The following is a 16753-nucleotide window of genomic DNA, read 5'->3' on the forward strand; positions in this document are numbered from 1 at the left end:
TCTGGTTTTCTTTTTCTTTTTAATCTACCTCTTAAAGCCAATATTTTGTGTCATAAATTTGGGCGCAGTGAAAGGAAATGAGTTTCCATTGTTTTATTGGTATTTTTGTTAATTATTTTTAACATGTTCTTTGACATGGAGAAGGAGAGGTATTGGTTCTGTATGAACATGTTTTAAATATATATTGGTATTACTGAGGATTTCAAAATCTAAATGCTACTAGAGTTTTTTTTTTTTTTTTTTAACCATAGTTATAAAGGTTTTGGATACATTGTATCTACACTTAACTCATTATCTGTTGATGAAATTGTTGTAAATGGGAACCAAATTTGTAGTTTCATTTTTAAAGACTTTTTACAGTACTTAATTTCATTTACGCCTTACTAAATACTAAGTCAAAGACTTAAACTTTTTTAACAAATTAAAACTTTTTTTGTCATTCAATCATAAAACATAAAAATATCTTCAAGTGATTTACATAGATAAAATTAACACTGCACTAAATATTTTTTTTTGTATTGCTATCAACTCTGAAATGTACTTTGCCATAGATGTTTTTTCTCTATTTTTGGTTTTCCAAAGCTATTAATATTAAAGACAAACTTTAAAGGTACAGTGTTCGAAAAGTGCTTAATGGACTCCAACAGCTGCCTCAAATGAAAATTTAGTGATCTGTATATGACTACATTTCCCTAAGTGATGATATCTTGTCCAAAGATAAAGAGTACCCCTATTTTATATAGGTAGAATGTACCTTTGTCAATCTTGCAGAAGCTTTAATGGAGAACAAATGGACTTTATTTTTAAAAAGATAAATTGAGTAGGCATTTATATTATTAGAGAATGGTAGTATACTTTGCTTGAGCAGTAATATAACAGCCTTGAATTTTAGAGGACTCTGAGTGCTTCTTATGTGTCCACTACCTATTGTTCTTTTCTCATCAGTGAAAAATGATTAAACATTTCAACCGTAAATCCCTCTGCACTTATACAAATATAATGTCTTGTAAGTTAACATTTTTAGCACACAGGAGCAATTTTATGTAATAAAATTACTGTATCTTTTGGACTTAACAAATTTGAATTTGTGTTTAAACACATTGATTATCTGTCTGGTAATTCTTAAAATAATGGCACTTGTACTAATTTATTTGGGGATCTTGGATGCATTCATAATTTGTAATAGTTATTCTTCACACACGGCTTGGAAGTGGGCTAGTCCCTTGCCGCAGGTATCAAACACTGTCTCTGATCAAGTATTTGGCAGAAGACCTTTTTGGGAGTTTGTTTCCCTAAAGTTTGGGTGTAGGTCTCGCTATAATACCACCAAACAGCTCTTGGAAGTTCTTTTTTGATTCATCAGTAGCTATGATGATTCTCGTCCATGACAATAAAGGTTAGTTTTTTATATTTAAGAGAAACATTGCTAAAATTAAAATGCCTCTATAAAGGAATGCTATTATAAATATTGTTAACAATATTCTCAAGTATCAATTTTTAATTTCTTTGGTGTAGCCAACTAAGCCCAGCCACTCATCTTCTATGGTCATGGTTAATCTTTTTATTAATAAAAATTATACTTAGAAGAAACTTAGTCTTGTCAAGTTGCTTGTATTCTCCTGTTGACACAAACATGCATATTCTTTCTGATAACCTTTTTTAAAAAAAATTATGGTAGGAAAAAACTTTAATTCTGTTAATCTCCTTTGATCTTTGGTGGCTGGGCAGTAGTTACTTTATAAATCTCTGTATATAAATATGTGTTTATATGACTACCAGATATTAAGCTTTCTTCTGTGAAGCTGTTAGTCTTGAATAAAAATACACTTTCAAATTAAGTGAGGATTTTTCTAAACCTTAAATGTATTCTGGTTACAGTAATTTCTAAAGAAAACTAGAAGTATGAAAACAGGTTCTTTTAGTGTGTAACAGTATTTATGCAAGTAAAGTGTTTATTCATAGAAAATTATGTGGAAGCTAAAATAGTGCTGATAAAAGTATTTTTAGTGAAATATATAAATATAAACCATTACCTTCTTAGGGAACACTGCTTCAGCGTGTTTTTTTTCCTACAACATATAAATTTGAGTGGAAATGTGCACTCCTAGAAGAACAAAATTAACCACCCCTCCCCACCCCCAGCAAAAAAAAAAGTATGCTAGGGAATCAAGTCAATCTACTTTAGTATTTGAGAGCTTTACTATTTTAGGTTGTCTTATCTTTTCAGATGATTAATAATTCAATGTATGCTTGTGTTTTACCATGGTCAAGAAAGATTTTTACACTCCCTTCCCCCGCCTAAAAAAAAAAATAAAAGCTTTGGAAACTGACCCCACTTTATTTTGTAATTATGAGGTCAAAACATAACTTAGTATTACTCAAATGCTTAGTTAATTTACAGTCTTGGGGTGTTCTTAAATGCTGAAGATACTTTTTAAGTGTAATGGTGAGTTTTGTCTCCTTGACATTTCATTGCGTATTGATACTAGACTTTGTAACCTATACTATCTCTAGGAATTAAGAAACACCCACCTTACAGGCTTAAAGTGAATAATAACACATGAAACGCCCTCCTTAACACAGTTCCTGTCCAACAGAAAGCACTACAAAGATTAATTTCCTCCAAAAGAAGGAATTTGGCAAAAATAAATTGGCATAAGGGGGAAAGCTAGTATTTTTGTTAATGTTCTACACTTTTGTTCATTAGCAATATGTGAACAGCAACAAGTTATTTGAGGGCTTTCCCGCTAGGGGGCAACAGTTAAGTCTTCAGCATTTACCAGAGATTATTGAGAATAAAGGTTCTGCCTGTGCTGGAAGAGCTTCACAGTTCAAAACCAAATTGGGAACCAAAAAAAGGGGAAGTCCAAAATGTATTTATGCCCAAGTAAAACCACTCTTCAACATGACCCTGGAATGAGAACTTGAAGGCCTCGTAATGGAGGGAGAACCCAGGTGTCAACTACAATGTCTGTCCGTGGTCATGTCTTACTGGGGAAGCAGCAAAAATGAAATCGAAAGTTCTGAGCTGCTCTTTCTTTCAGTCATAGGCTACTCAATCTACCCACCCCTATGCAAAATCAGATCCTTAGTGCCATGTTGCCTTCCTCCTGTACATGGAGACAATTTCATGATGCACATTTATGCTGCTTTAACTTAGGAATAAATTGTTTTAAAATTTTACTGTTCTGAATACAAGTTCAGAAAGTATGGAAAAAAAGAAATACCCCACCAGTAATCTCATTACTCAGAAAACTCCCATTCACATTTGTATTTATTCTCTCGTGAGCAACAATTTATGTATCTATAAATATGTAATGTGTGTGTGTGTGTGTGTGTGTATATATATATAAATATATAATGGAACCATGTATACAATCCTATTTCTCTGAAACATGTATCATGAGCAGTTTCCCATATCAAATATTCTCTTTCAGCAAGCTCTCCCTGTCCACATAGCCTCACTGTTTATGGAAAATCCATTATTTAAGTCCCTTGTCAAAACTGATACTTGTTTTTATTTTTGCAAATAGAAGTATTAGAACTCTGAACATGCATACCAGTTATGATGTATAAGATTTTTAGGATACATTCCTAGAAACATGGTTGCTGAATAAAAGGATATAGATATATTTAAGATTTGATAGTGTCAAATTTCCCTTCTAACAACTGAAGTTCCATCACAAGTGCAGCAGATCTTTGAATAGTGTCGTTTCATTTTAACATTGATGAGATGTCATAGGAACTTTAATGATTAGCCTATGGTAAAATTGGTTTTGTTCTATGTTGTATCACGAGGACTTGTTGACATTGAGAGCTTACTGTATACATGATTACCCATAGCTTCACACTCACTAATGGACAGAATCTCATGATTTATCTTCGTCGATTTGAAAAATCAAAAATGATAACCCAATTTGTGTTTTCATATTTCCAATCAGATATTAATTTTGATAATCTGGATGCAAGACCTTTACCAGACATGTGCTTTATAAGTATTTTCTCAGTTCGAGGCTTGTCTTTCATTCTCTTAACAGAACTTTTTGAAGAGTTCTTAATTTTCACAAAGTCCACTTTATCAACTTTTTCTTTAGTGCATTATACTGTTGATGTCATGTCTAAGAAATCTGCATAACTTACGATGACAAGGATTTTTTTTAGAAGGTTAATAGTTTCCAGTTTTTACATTTAAATCTGCTCCATTTGAGTTAGTTTTTATATAAGGTACGTATAAAATTATATATTCATTTTTCTTTGTACCTTTGTCAAAAATCAGTTTACACAGTGATAGTCTCTCTCTGAACTATTCCATTAGTTTATATGTCTATGCTATCACCCATACTGCATTGCCTTCATTAATTTAGCTTTATATAAGCAAGTAATCCAACTTTGTTCTTTTTCAAAAGTGGCTTGCTATTTTTGTTCCTTTGCCTTTCCATAACCATTTAGAATCAGCCTGTTGACAACAAGAACAAAAACACCCACCTTAGATTTTGATGATTAAGAACTCTTGGTTGCATTGAATCCATACACCAGAAAGAGTGGAGATATTAATATTTTGTCCTGCAGTCCACGAATGCAGCATATTGCTCCACTTATATAGGTCTTTGATTTCTTTTATCAGCGTTTTATTTTTTAGTATACAGATCTTGCACATATTGATATTATCTCAAAGTTTGTGTGTGTGTGCTTTTGTAAGTGGTACTTTTAAAACTCAATTTCCCATTGTTCATTGTTAATATCTAGAAATACAACCGATTTTTGTGTATGGAGCTCATATCCTGACAGCTTGCCAAATTCACTCATGCAGAGTTTTAAGTTTTCTGCTTGGTCATATTATCTGCAGATGATGATTATTTATAATAAATGTTTTCTTTCTTTCCAGTCTACAGTTTCTCTTTCCAGTGCCTTTTATTTCTTTTTCTTGTCCTGCTGCACTGGTTAGACCTTCCAATCGGTGATGAAAGGAGTAGTGAGATTAAACACATCCTTCCCTAGTCACCAATATTAGAGGGCAAGCATTCAGCATTTTGCCATTAAGAATGTTACTTGTAGGATTTTCGTAGATGGCCTTTGTCAGGCTGAGGAAATTCTCTTTTATTGCTAGTTCGCTGAGAGTTCTTAATCATGAATGGATTTGATTTTCGTCAGTTTTTTTTCTACATCTATTGAAATGGTCACGTAGTTTTTCTTCATAATGTTGATGTGGTGAATTACTTTGATTTTCAATTGTAGAACAAGGCTTGCAGTCCCAGAATATTGCTGATTCTTTCACTATTATTTTGTATTTTTGCACCAGTGTTTATGAGGGATACTAATCTGTAGTTTCTTTACCTTTTAATATCATTGTTAGTATAATACTGACCGCATAAAATGAGTTTTCCTCCTCTCCTATGTTATAGAAGATTGTAAGTAGAATTCATATAATTTCTTCCTTAAATGTTAAGTATAATTCACCATTGATGCCATTTAGGCCTCTTTATTGGAAGATTTTCATCTAAATTCAGTTTTTAATAGATTTGTGCATATTATCTATTCTTGAATGAGTTTTGACAGTTTGTCTTTAAAGGAGATTATCCATTTCATCTAAGTTGTCAGATTTATGAGTATTCTTTCATAAACTTTTGTCTTAACCCGGTCAGGCTGCTATAACAGTATAAACTGTTTTTTGTGGTCAAACCAAAAAGTTTATTTTGTTTATGGTTAGAAACTCCTTCCCCAACCTAAAACGAAAAAAAGTTATTTTATGTTCACTTTTGCATTTAATGCTTTTTTATTAACTATTTTATTCATTGCATTTTCATTTCTATTAATGATGACAGAGCTACTTCATTTTAAATTTAGCAATTAACTAGAGCATTTAATCATTCTAGTTAGTATGTCAGTTGATTTTTTGATGCTTTGTATAATTACGTTGTTTCCAAATAATTTCATTTCTTTTCCAATATTGTATCTCTTATTTGACTTTTCTGCTTTAATTGCAGAAATTTTCAAAATAATGCTGAACACAGTAATGCACCACATAACAACATTGCAGTCAATGACACACCGTGCATATGACAGTGGTCCCATAAGATTATAATGGAGCTGGATTTCCTGTAAGAAATGGAAGGATATGTGGTTCAGGAGAATTTTTATTCTCTCTACTGGAAGCAATATCTGTGGGCTGGGCAAGAGAGTCCCTCTCACAGCACCCCGATTTCGAGTGCACAGACTACATCCCAGTCAGTCGCCACTGACCTGTTTCAGCACAACGGAGCCTGTCCTCTGAGTGCTGCATATTCAGGGGAACCCACAGCCCTCCCAGATCTAGCATGATGGTCTTCAGGGTACATTGCTGTAAATTCTTTCTTGATGACCAAAGGTCCTGTCCAAGGACACAGGTCCACAAGAGCTACCTTAACAAATATTAAATGCCACTGCCACTTTAGAAAAAGCTTTCTGTGGTCGTGGAGCCAGCCTGTTCCTATACTTCAGAAATGTTTTCAGGTTCTAATAATGTTAAAAACATGGATAAGTTTTATTTCTTCCGTCAATTCAATGCTCGAGAGAGTCCTTTGTGCCAGATAGCATCAATGAAACCAAAAACAAATTTCTAACGTCAAAATATTGAGTCTTCAGTTCTACTTCCTCTTCACATTGAGCCTCTTTTTGTGTGAGTACCACAAAGTTCCTTAATCTGACCATTGTCCAGCATCACATAGCCAAAACCCACGTCACCATGACAATGCCCTCTGTTCCTTTACCTCTCCATCGTGATTTATTCCTACTGATCCTCAAGCTACCTTTTACTCTCTCCCAGCAGTCACTATTATGCTGATCTATGCCTTACCCAGCCAGTTTCTCCTCTATGTTTTCAGTCAGGCCAACTCACATGTCTGCTCATGGAGCAGCATTGACAGCTTCGATGTTCTATATCTGACCTTGTTGGACGAACACAAGGGGAAGGCTTGGGGGGAGAGTGTTTATAAATCTACAGTTGTGTAGAGTAATTCTTAGGCCTTCATGTTCACTCACTACTGACAACCAGAGCAACTTCTAGTCCTGTAAGTTCCATCAATGCTCAGTGCCCTATACAGGCATATCCTTTTTAATCTTTTATACCATAATCATACTGTGCTTTTTCTATGTTTAAAAACACAAACACCATTGTGTTACAAATTCCCTACAGTATTCACTGCAGTAATAAGCTGTACAGGCTTGTAGCCTAGGAGCTATAGGCTATACTATAAGCCGAAGCACATAAGTTTGTGTAAGTGCACTCAATGATCTCTGAGCATGCCAATTTTCTGATTACTGTAAGGCTGTCTCTTTCAAGTCTTAGTCAAACGTCTACTCCTCAGAGAGCTTCCTCAAGACTAAAGCTAGTGCCCTCCCCTTAAGTTAGTCTTGATCACCAACCCCCAGCCTTCTATTTTTCTCATGGCACTTGTTAGTATCTGAAGTTATGTCAATCATTCATAATTATCTGTCTCACTGAGACAGGAAGCTACAGAAAAGAAGGCTTGTCTGATTTCTTAACTGCAGTGATCTGGATCCCAAAACATGCCTGGCACTTAATAAATGCTCAAAGAATATTTTACTGAATGACTGGATAAATATATCCTGCTTTTTTGATTAGTCCTCTATAACCTTGCCCAAGCTATTTAATGCATATAAGCTTTGGATTCATTAGTAAAATGATGCTAATAATGATACAAGGTTCTAGAGGATCAACTGAGGTAATATATGTACAGTGCCTAGCATAGTCCCTGGCACTAAACAGTAGCTGTTATGATGTGGGCATTTTTAATAAGATGTGGTATTTTGTAATGTATTCATTGAAGGAAATTTTCACTGGATAGAAAATTCTAGGTTTAATTTTGTACTTTTAGCACTTTGAAGAGATTCCAGTACTTTTCTGCTTTAGTTTCCAATGAGAAGTCTGCTGTGTTCTTAACTTTGTCTCTATAAATAATGTGTTGTTTTTTGCTTCTGCTTTTAAGATTTTCTGTTTATCGCTTTTTTTTTTTTTTTGCCATGCAATTAAAATGTTCCCTAGTACAATTTTCTTCACATTTTTCCTACTTGGGGTTTTCTGAGTGTTTTGTAAGAATGGGATCATAGTTTTCATCAATTGGGGAAACTTCTTCAAAGAAATTATTTCTTCAGTAGTTTTCTCTGCTCTCCTTATAGGAGTCCAATTAAAAGTATGTTAGACTTTTTGTTAATATCTCATAGGTCATTGAGGGCCTGTTCATTTTTTCCCATCATTTTTCTTTGTGTACTTTTTAAAAAATGGATTCTCTTGTTCTGTCTTCTGCGGTATACAATTAGCTGCTATACCCATCTAGTGACTATTTCATTGCAGATATTTTTTTTCTCTAAGGGTTCTATTGTTTTTTTAACTTTCCATTTTTCTCATTTTTTAAAAAAAATCTTTGAGCATATTTACAGTAACATCCTTGTCTACTAATTCCATGATCTTTGTCATTTCTGGGTTCGTTTCTATTGACTTATTTCCCTCTTATTATGGCTCATGTTTTTCTGCTTAGCATATCTAGTAATTATTTTTATTAGTTTCTGGACGTTTTGAATCATAGTGAGTGTATATTGTTGAACATCTAAATTTTGTTTCCTTTTCTTAAAGGATATTGGGATTTGTTTTGGCAGTTATTTGTAGTTCATCTCTTCAAGACTTGTTTTTATTAAGCTGCATGAAGTTGGCCATAGTGTCCAATATGTCCAATATGGTAGCCTCTAGCCATATTTTGACTGTTGAAGTTTCAATATAAATTATCTAAATGAATTAAAGTTAAGTAAACTAAAAATTCAGTTCCTCAGCCACACTAGACATATATCAAATACTCAACAGCTGCACATGGCTAGTAGTGACTGTTGGAAATCATTAGTGTAGAATATCTTTGAGATAGTTTGGACCTACACTAAGACATGACCTTTCTGGGGTCTCTACTGGGTGTTAAATGAGAACACTCCAATCTGTCTTATCAGAACTTAAATATATCCCTTTCCTGGATGATTTCCATCCCTGGAAATTGTTCATCTTGCAATTCCCCAGACATTCTTTGCTTGTGGAGTTTCACTTTATGCTTGCATGGCTTAGTATCAAAGAAAGTATAAAAGGGATTAATGTGCAGATTTCTTTCTCATGCATTGGTCCCTTCTCTCTAGAACTCTGTCCAACAACTTCCAGTCATCTTACTTCCCTGAACTCAGACCTGTCTCTTCATATCATCAAGTCTGCCAGACCCTGCTTTTGAGTCTCTTTCCTGCTATGGTCCTCACTTCAAGTAGAAAGCCAAGGTAGGGCTTGTTTGTTTTCTTTCATGTATCAAAGTACTATTCTTCCTACGGTGCAAAATCTGAAAACCACTGTTCTATGTATTTGATCCAGTTTATTAGCTGTATATTGTCAGAAGGTAAGTTTAGTCCCTGTTATTCTGAAATAGCTGGAAGTGGAAGTTGTTTCAAAAATTTTTTTAAAAATTTTACTTTCTATCCTAGTGACTTATCCAAAATATCATAGATTTACTTAATATTTCTATCACTATTGCACATGATAATGAAATTATACACTAATTTTAGCAAGACATTCAACTTAAATAGTTATATCTAGGTTCTAACTTTTGTCTAGAAATTTCTTGGACACCATTTCAATCAGTGATGCATTCTTTACTTGTGTTTTCCCATATATACACAATTTTAACTGCATATTTCTTTTATATTTAGACACCTAGATATAAAGTCTTATTCATAAAGAAAATCAAAACCTCCCAGATAAGGGGATGACTATGTATTTTAGTGCAAATTGTGGACAATGAAAATAAATTTGTAATATGTTAACACTGGAATGTGAAGGAAGATATATATATCTTCAAAAGTTGCAAACTCATTTATTTTAATCACTCTATCACTTTGTTCATTTTAAATATATTATAAAATGATATATAATAAATTCATTTTCTATTGCTTTTAAGCAAATCACCAATTTAGAGGGTTAAAACAACACAAACATCATCTCACAGTTCTGTAGGCCAGGTGATCTTGGCTGGTTTCTCTGCTCCAAATCTCACAATGATAAAATCAAAATCATTGATTCCTTGGGAGAAAAAGGAAGGTAGGGGCAAGTGAGAGAGGTTTAAAAGGGCACTAGGGAAATGTTGGGGTTGATGGACATATATATTGATTATGATGATGGTTTCACAGTATACACATAAGTCCAAAGTTATCAAATGGTGTAGTTATAATTGCGTGGTTTGTAGTATGTCAATTATTGTGCAAAAAAAAGTTGTTTCAAGTAAAAAAATCCACAACCAAGGCCTCTCTTTTGGAACATGCATTATCTTAGGAATGCTATTCTTAGGTAGAAAAGTTCAGCTACCTGATAGAATTGCATAAATTATGGTAATAGGACCCATAATGAGCAGTAAATCTACAGCTGTAGGATTGAGACCAAAACAAATATGGGGATTATGCTAACATACTGTTGTAGATTATATTATTGTTCTCTTCACCTTCCCAGAATTGATTCCTTTTGCAACGTGACTTTGTGGTTGGCTATCTGACTTGCTTTGGCCAATGGAATGTGCCTGGAAATAATAGTTCAGAGCTACCTCTGCTCACTCTTTTTCTTTCATCATTATCAGAGAAACATGCCCTGGCCAACCCATGGTCCAAAGAGGATGACAGACAGGGGAGCAGAGCTGTACCGTCTTTCACCTTAGAACTAAATCCATCTGAACTAAGTCTATATTAACTAACCTTCAGATGCATGAGAGAGAATTTATGTTTCTTGTTTAAGCCAGTGAATTGGGGTGATTTACTATGAAGCATGATTTGGCAGTAGCTATAGGATACATATACTATGATGTATGAACTCTAACAATATTGAAATGAATAATGAACAGAAGTTAATTGTAGTAGGGAAAAGCGAGAAAAGAAAGAAGATTGGGCAAATATGCCACCTTATTTCTATTCATTGAATTTATCATATTAAGTTAATAAATTGAGTGATAGATGTACAGTATATCTAAAATGACAAGTAAATATTAAGAGGGAGTATGATCAAGTAAAAAATGAGTGGTTGAGGGAAAGGAATTATATTAACCATTATTGTGAAAGAATAGGAATTATTAATATAATTATTAATACTTCATTATTGTTCCTTTCTGGGCATTAAGAGAAACTATCTAAATAAATGGAGATTAAATGAATTACATAATATACAGTTATAAAGGGAAATAATTGAACAAAAATAAAAATTTCTAAGTTTTAAGGTGAAATATAAAACGAATAGACCCGTAGTGAAGGACATTTTAAGATATTAAATGGAAGACATGATATAAATAACAATATTAAATCCAAATACATTAATAAATATAAATGTGTTAAACTCCCCTATTAAGAGAAAAAAAATCTGACTAGACCCTAAAACAAAGACTACTTTTTGCAGTTATCAAGTGACAAACCTAATAGAAAGTGACTCAGAAAGGTAGAAAATTAAAAGAATAGGTAAAGATTTATCGGGATGTTGCAATTAAACAAAACACCACCACCAACAATAATAGAACCAACATCATGATTTTAATATCAGACAAGGTTCACGGAGGCCAAAATTATAACCACTTCACATGATAAAGAGGCAGTTGTTAATATTTGCATCAAATAATGAAGCAACTATAGTGAAAGGAGAAGAAATAGAAACATATTAAGAGTAAAAGATATTGACATTAAATGACATTATTAAGGTAGTTCCAATAGATACATCAAATCTGATACCCTGAACACAGAAGTTACACCTTCTTTTCAAATACTCATGGAACATTCCCCAAAAGGAACCATAAATTAGGCCTCAGAAAAAACCTAAGATGAATCTGCAAACTGGAAATACTACAAAAATATACTCTGACCAGGGAAAAATTCTTAAATATACAAATAATGAAAGAATGAAATAAGATGGAGAGTGATAGGTACTAAATACAAGGATTCTTTTTGGAGTGACAAAAAAATGTTCCAAAGTTAGATTGTAGAGCTGGGTGTATAACTCTGCATATAATAAAAATACTGAATTGTGAACTTTAAAAGGATTAATTATAGTATGTAAACTATATCTAAATTAAGCTGTTAAAAAAGAGTTCAGAATAATACAATTAAGAAGAAGCAATCTAATTTAGGTCAATAAAATAGATAAACCATTAGGTAATATAATCAAGAAAAAAAACAGAAGACAAATAACACAAAATAAGAAATAAAGATAACATCCTATAAAGCAGAGCTAAAAACACTATGTCTGTATGTTTTCTTAGGGAAACCAAATCCTTAAAATAACTTCGACTTCACCTACTTATGACCATAGAAAAGGAAACTTTCTAATTATTTTTTTATAAAATGAGCATAAGATTATATCAAAACTCAGAAAAGATTAGGAAATGTTGATGGTAATTTTGAAGAAGCAACTTTTTTATTTAAGAAAAATAAGGGGGGATATCATTGTCTAGATGGGAAAACAACTTTGTAAACTTGTCAATTATCCCCCAATTAATCTATTAACTGAATACATTTCTGAACAAAATCTTGAATTTGCAATGGCATTTGACAGATCAATCCTTTAAAAAATCTTTTTAGTATGAAAATTTTCAAATATATTGAAAAGTAGATTAGTTTAATGTACCCATCACCTAGCTTCAGTAATTATCAACACATGGTCTATCTTGGTCTAGTCAGTTTATAGTTCATCTGAAGAGTAATTAAAGTCATGAAAATTGTTAGAAAGACAAATGAGACACTTTCTCCAATAGTTGTCTAACAGAGCCATTCTAGAAAGGCTCGTGATAGACTCACCTTTTTGTGGGAATTTAGAACGTGATAAAGGTGCAATTTCTTATCAGTGTGGAAAGGATGACTTAAAACCTAAATATTGTTGAGTCAATTAACTACTCAATTAGGAAAAATTGAGTTAAGTAATTTATAACAATCAAAAATAAATTTCAAATTTATTAAGGGTCGAAATATAAAAATTAAATCTAAGAAAATTAGAAAAATGTAAGAAATAGATTCATAATCATCTTGGTGTGAGGGCATTCCCGTCATATAAAAGATAATAGATGTGATTCCGTGAAAATTTTAAATGTCTGCAGAGTAAAACAAAGTTAAAAGACAAATGACAGACAGAGAAAAATATATGCCACAAATAAATCGGACTGAAGAAACTGGACAACGTTACAGGGAGATATGAAGTAGGTGGAGTGTTTGGAACATAAAATAGTTTAGTGTCACCCACATATAGGAAACATGGTTTCACACGTCATGTCTCAGGTATAAGTTAGGATTTGGGTGATTGTTTTATGCTTTCCTGAAATATTCCTTTATTCTTTTTTACAACGATCACATGTTACGTTTGTAATTAAAATTTTTGAAATTCTTTTAACAACTAAAAAATCTGGTCTGCCTTACATCGTTAATGTTTCACCAGTTTTATTTTAGGTTTAATGACGAAGAGGCACTGGGGTCTTTGCTTCCTATGTGTCACCACCAAACCTATTACAGAAGTGAGTCCTTACAAATATTAAAAAAAAAAATGCTCACGGATGGATAAAACAATGTTGAACTCGTAGGTGTGGGCGAACTGGGTGCCAACACATGAACACCTTACACTTCCTCATTACACAGTTCTCCCTATCCTGCATCCCAGTTCCAGTGGCATAACTCACTCCATCCTGCCAGTACAAGTGACACGCAAGAACTCATTCCACGCGCGCGCGTCAGCGTGTCTCCCCCGTCTTCACGTCTGGAGCCCCTCTGGGAACGGCCCCGCTCCACCCGGTCGCTTGTTGTGTTGTCGTCACGCGGTCGAGGCGGGCCCTGACGTCACGGGCAGGGGAGGGACTGCGCAGGCGCAGAAAAGGGGGCGGGGGACTCGGCTTGTTGTGTTGCTGCCGGAGAACCGGAGACAGTCTAGCTGCGGCCACAGCTTTTCCAGCTGCCCGACGATGTCGTCTCATTTAGTAGAACAGCCTCCGCCCCCGCACAACAACAACAACAACTGCGAGGAAGGGGAACAGCCTTTGCCACCGCCAGCCGGCCTCAATAGTGAGTGCGGGGCGGGCGGGCTGGGTGAAGGAGATGGGGGAGGAGGAGCTGCTCTGGCCGCCGCCGCCAGCTCCGCGCGGGAGGGTGCGAGAGCAGGAGGTAGCCCATTGGTCTAGGCTGAGGATGTGCGGGTGACTGACGGCTCTCGTCAACTGTCGGGGGAGAGCTCCTGTCTTCTTCTGGGCCCGTCCCCCCTTCCTTCTGGGGTCTTGGGTAGGGGGCTGCTTGAGTTCGCTGTTGGGGAGGACAGGTGACTGGGAAGAGAAGCGGGACCGCCCGACCCCACCTGTGCTGGCCCCCTGAGCGGAGCCAATCGGGGCGTGGAGGGGCGGGCCTTGGAGCGCGGGGAGGGAGGGTGGGCGGAGCGGGCCGCGGAGGGGACGTGGGCAGGGATGGGGACGTGCGGCGGGGACGCCAGGAGATGGACGCGGGCTGCTGGCCGATGGGAGGGGGCGGCCGAGGGACAGGCGGGAGGTCAGGTGTGCGGCCGGGCTTGGCCTGGCCTGGCTGACCTCACCTCGCTGGGTCGGCCTCTCTCCGGGGCTCGGAACGTGAGCCCTCTGGTCGCGTTCCTTTGTTACCACAGGCTGGTCAGGAAAATTATTTGGTAATTTAGTGGTTACTTGTATCACGTGGGGTGGGAGGGGGTGAGGAAGCGATGGTACTTTTTTTTTTGAAATGTTTCAGTGTTGCTTAAGTGATTTTTTTTTTTAAACGATGAGGCTATGTGACCTGTAAACCAGTTTATGAACAAACAGCCTCTTGAACCATACAAGATTGCACAAATCACAATCACGGAGTCTGGGGCAATGAATTTTCTGAAACGGAATTAAAAACATTCATACCCAAGGGGGATTGAAAGTTAATGGCAATATTGAATTACCACCAACTACAGTTGCTTTTCATAACATTTTGGTACTCAGACATCTTGTCCTAAGGTTATTCCCAGATGTCTTTAAAGCTCAGAGCCTTGGAAAGGTTTTGCCTAACCTTTCTGTAATTCCTCTCATGAAAGAGGTGGTTGGGACACTTAGCATATGGCCAGAAGAAACTGTTTAGAAATCGTTTGGATGCTTAAATGACATTTAAAGGTATTGCGGTATCTTTCATAAAAGGGAGGTGTTCCAGTATGGCCTAAAAATTGTTTTAGGGAAGAGAATTCTCCCTTGATGGGCATAGAATTTGAGCATTTTAAGATGTTTTCATTGCTCATTGCCACTGTTCCATGTTTTCGTGGATAAATTACTTAAATGTTGACTTATTAAAACTTCTGGTGTCGTGTTCTAGAATGTAAGACATTGTTTCCCACAGTAAATTAGGATTAACTTATGTGTCTATATGTGTTATTTGCTTCACATATTAATATGTATTTTTAAATTATTTACTCTTGTTTAGCATATTTTTAGCAGCATAGGATTTTAGAATGGCAAGAGATTTTAGAGCTAACTGTTATTTACCATTAAAGAAACAGGTCTAAAGTGTGTTGTCCAAGTTTACAGCTGGCTGGGACCTAGAGCTGAGGTTTTTACTTTGATCCACTCTAGTGCTCCTTGCAGGACATTTCTTTTCAGTGGCCCAGAATCCCGATTGTGTGTTTCTCATTCTCTCAGTGTGTTATTCCACCTAATGTAATGTACAGAGGTGAACTGCCTCTCCGTCTCTTTTTAGTATACCATTTCTTAATTGTACTCAGTGTTTTCCTGTGATACTTTTAAGTTAGCTATTTGGTTAGTATGTGTATACGGTTTCACAAGCAAAGGAATTTTAATTTTCCTTTGACCATTTAACAAAAAATGGGGTTGAGTTATATGTGATCGTTTATTTTATATCTGTGTCGGACAGACCTATGAGCTATTTGATGTCCTTAGCCAAGCAGTTGCAGCTACGTTTATGTTCACTCTTAAGTAGAACAATACTCAGCCTGTGTGTGATAGCAAAATGTTGCTTTGGGAAAGCTGCTAGATAGAAAGTATTTTATTTGGGGTAGGGTGAACTTTTAAGTTACTGAAAAGCTTTTAGATAGTGCCATATTTAATTACTCCCCTCTTGCCTTTTACTGGTTTTTTTTTAGCTCATTATACAACACTGGACTGAACAAGCTTTATTGATTCTTTCAAGTGATGTTGGGGCACTGGGCAAACCAACTTATTCAGGCATTAACATGTACTGTCCAAATTGCTGATAAGTTGAAGTTCTTTGTCGGGTAATTTACACAACTGAAAAACAGGAGATGAACTCATTGTACAGATTATTTCTGCCTTGAGATTTTATCTTTAGTTCATGGGTCAAAGCAGAGTTTTAACAGCAAATTATTGAAATATTTGGAATAATGAAACCTTTCTCTCCTTTCTCTGATTTTTTTTTTTTTTTTTATGTTTGCCATCGTAGGAAAGTTCACTTTCATTACAAATTAGTGGACAAGTATCTAAACTACTTCCAAAGCTAAAAGGGTATTTCCAATTTCCAGTTGTTTTATTTTTAAGAAAACTATTAAGTTATTTAAGAAAAATAACTTGTTTTTTAAAAAATAACTATTGTTTTATTTTTAAGAAAACTATTAAGTTATTTGTATAGGACATTTATGTCATAAAAATCAGTAGGTACTACAAGGAAATCAAAGTAGTAGCATAATTCTTGTTTAATGTAAGAAGCACAGCCTTTTTTT

General features: G+C 35.2%; 1 protein-coding gene across 2 annotated transcripts in view; it reads left to right on the forward strand.

Annotated features, from left to right (window-relative positions):
- The first annotated feature begins 13869 nt into the window (after positions 1–13869).
- The window catches only part of BNIP3L (BCL2 interacting protein 3 like), a 21124-nt gene continuing 18240 nt past the window's right edge, over positions 13870–16753 (forward strand). Inside the window, exon 1 of one of the 2 annotated variants that reach the window (XM_006916960.3) lies at positions 13870–14088. In XM_006916960.3, the coding sequence (XP_006917022.1) occupies positions 13989–14088 (100 nt within the window). In that variant the 5' untranslated portion in view covers positions 13870–13988. Of the gene's footprint in view, positions 14089–14602; positions 14696–16753 lie in introns of those variants that run through there. The other variant, XM_025050401.1, reaches the window with a different exon arrangement.

Source organism: Pteropus alecto, unplaced genomic scaffold (genome assembly GCF_000325575.1).
Source record: "Pteropus alecto unplaced genomic scaffold, ASM32557v1 scaffold166, whole genome shotgun sequence".
Lineage (NCBI taxonomy): Eukaryota > Metazoa > Chordata > Mammalia > Chiroptera > Pteropodidae > Pteropus > Pteropus alecto.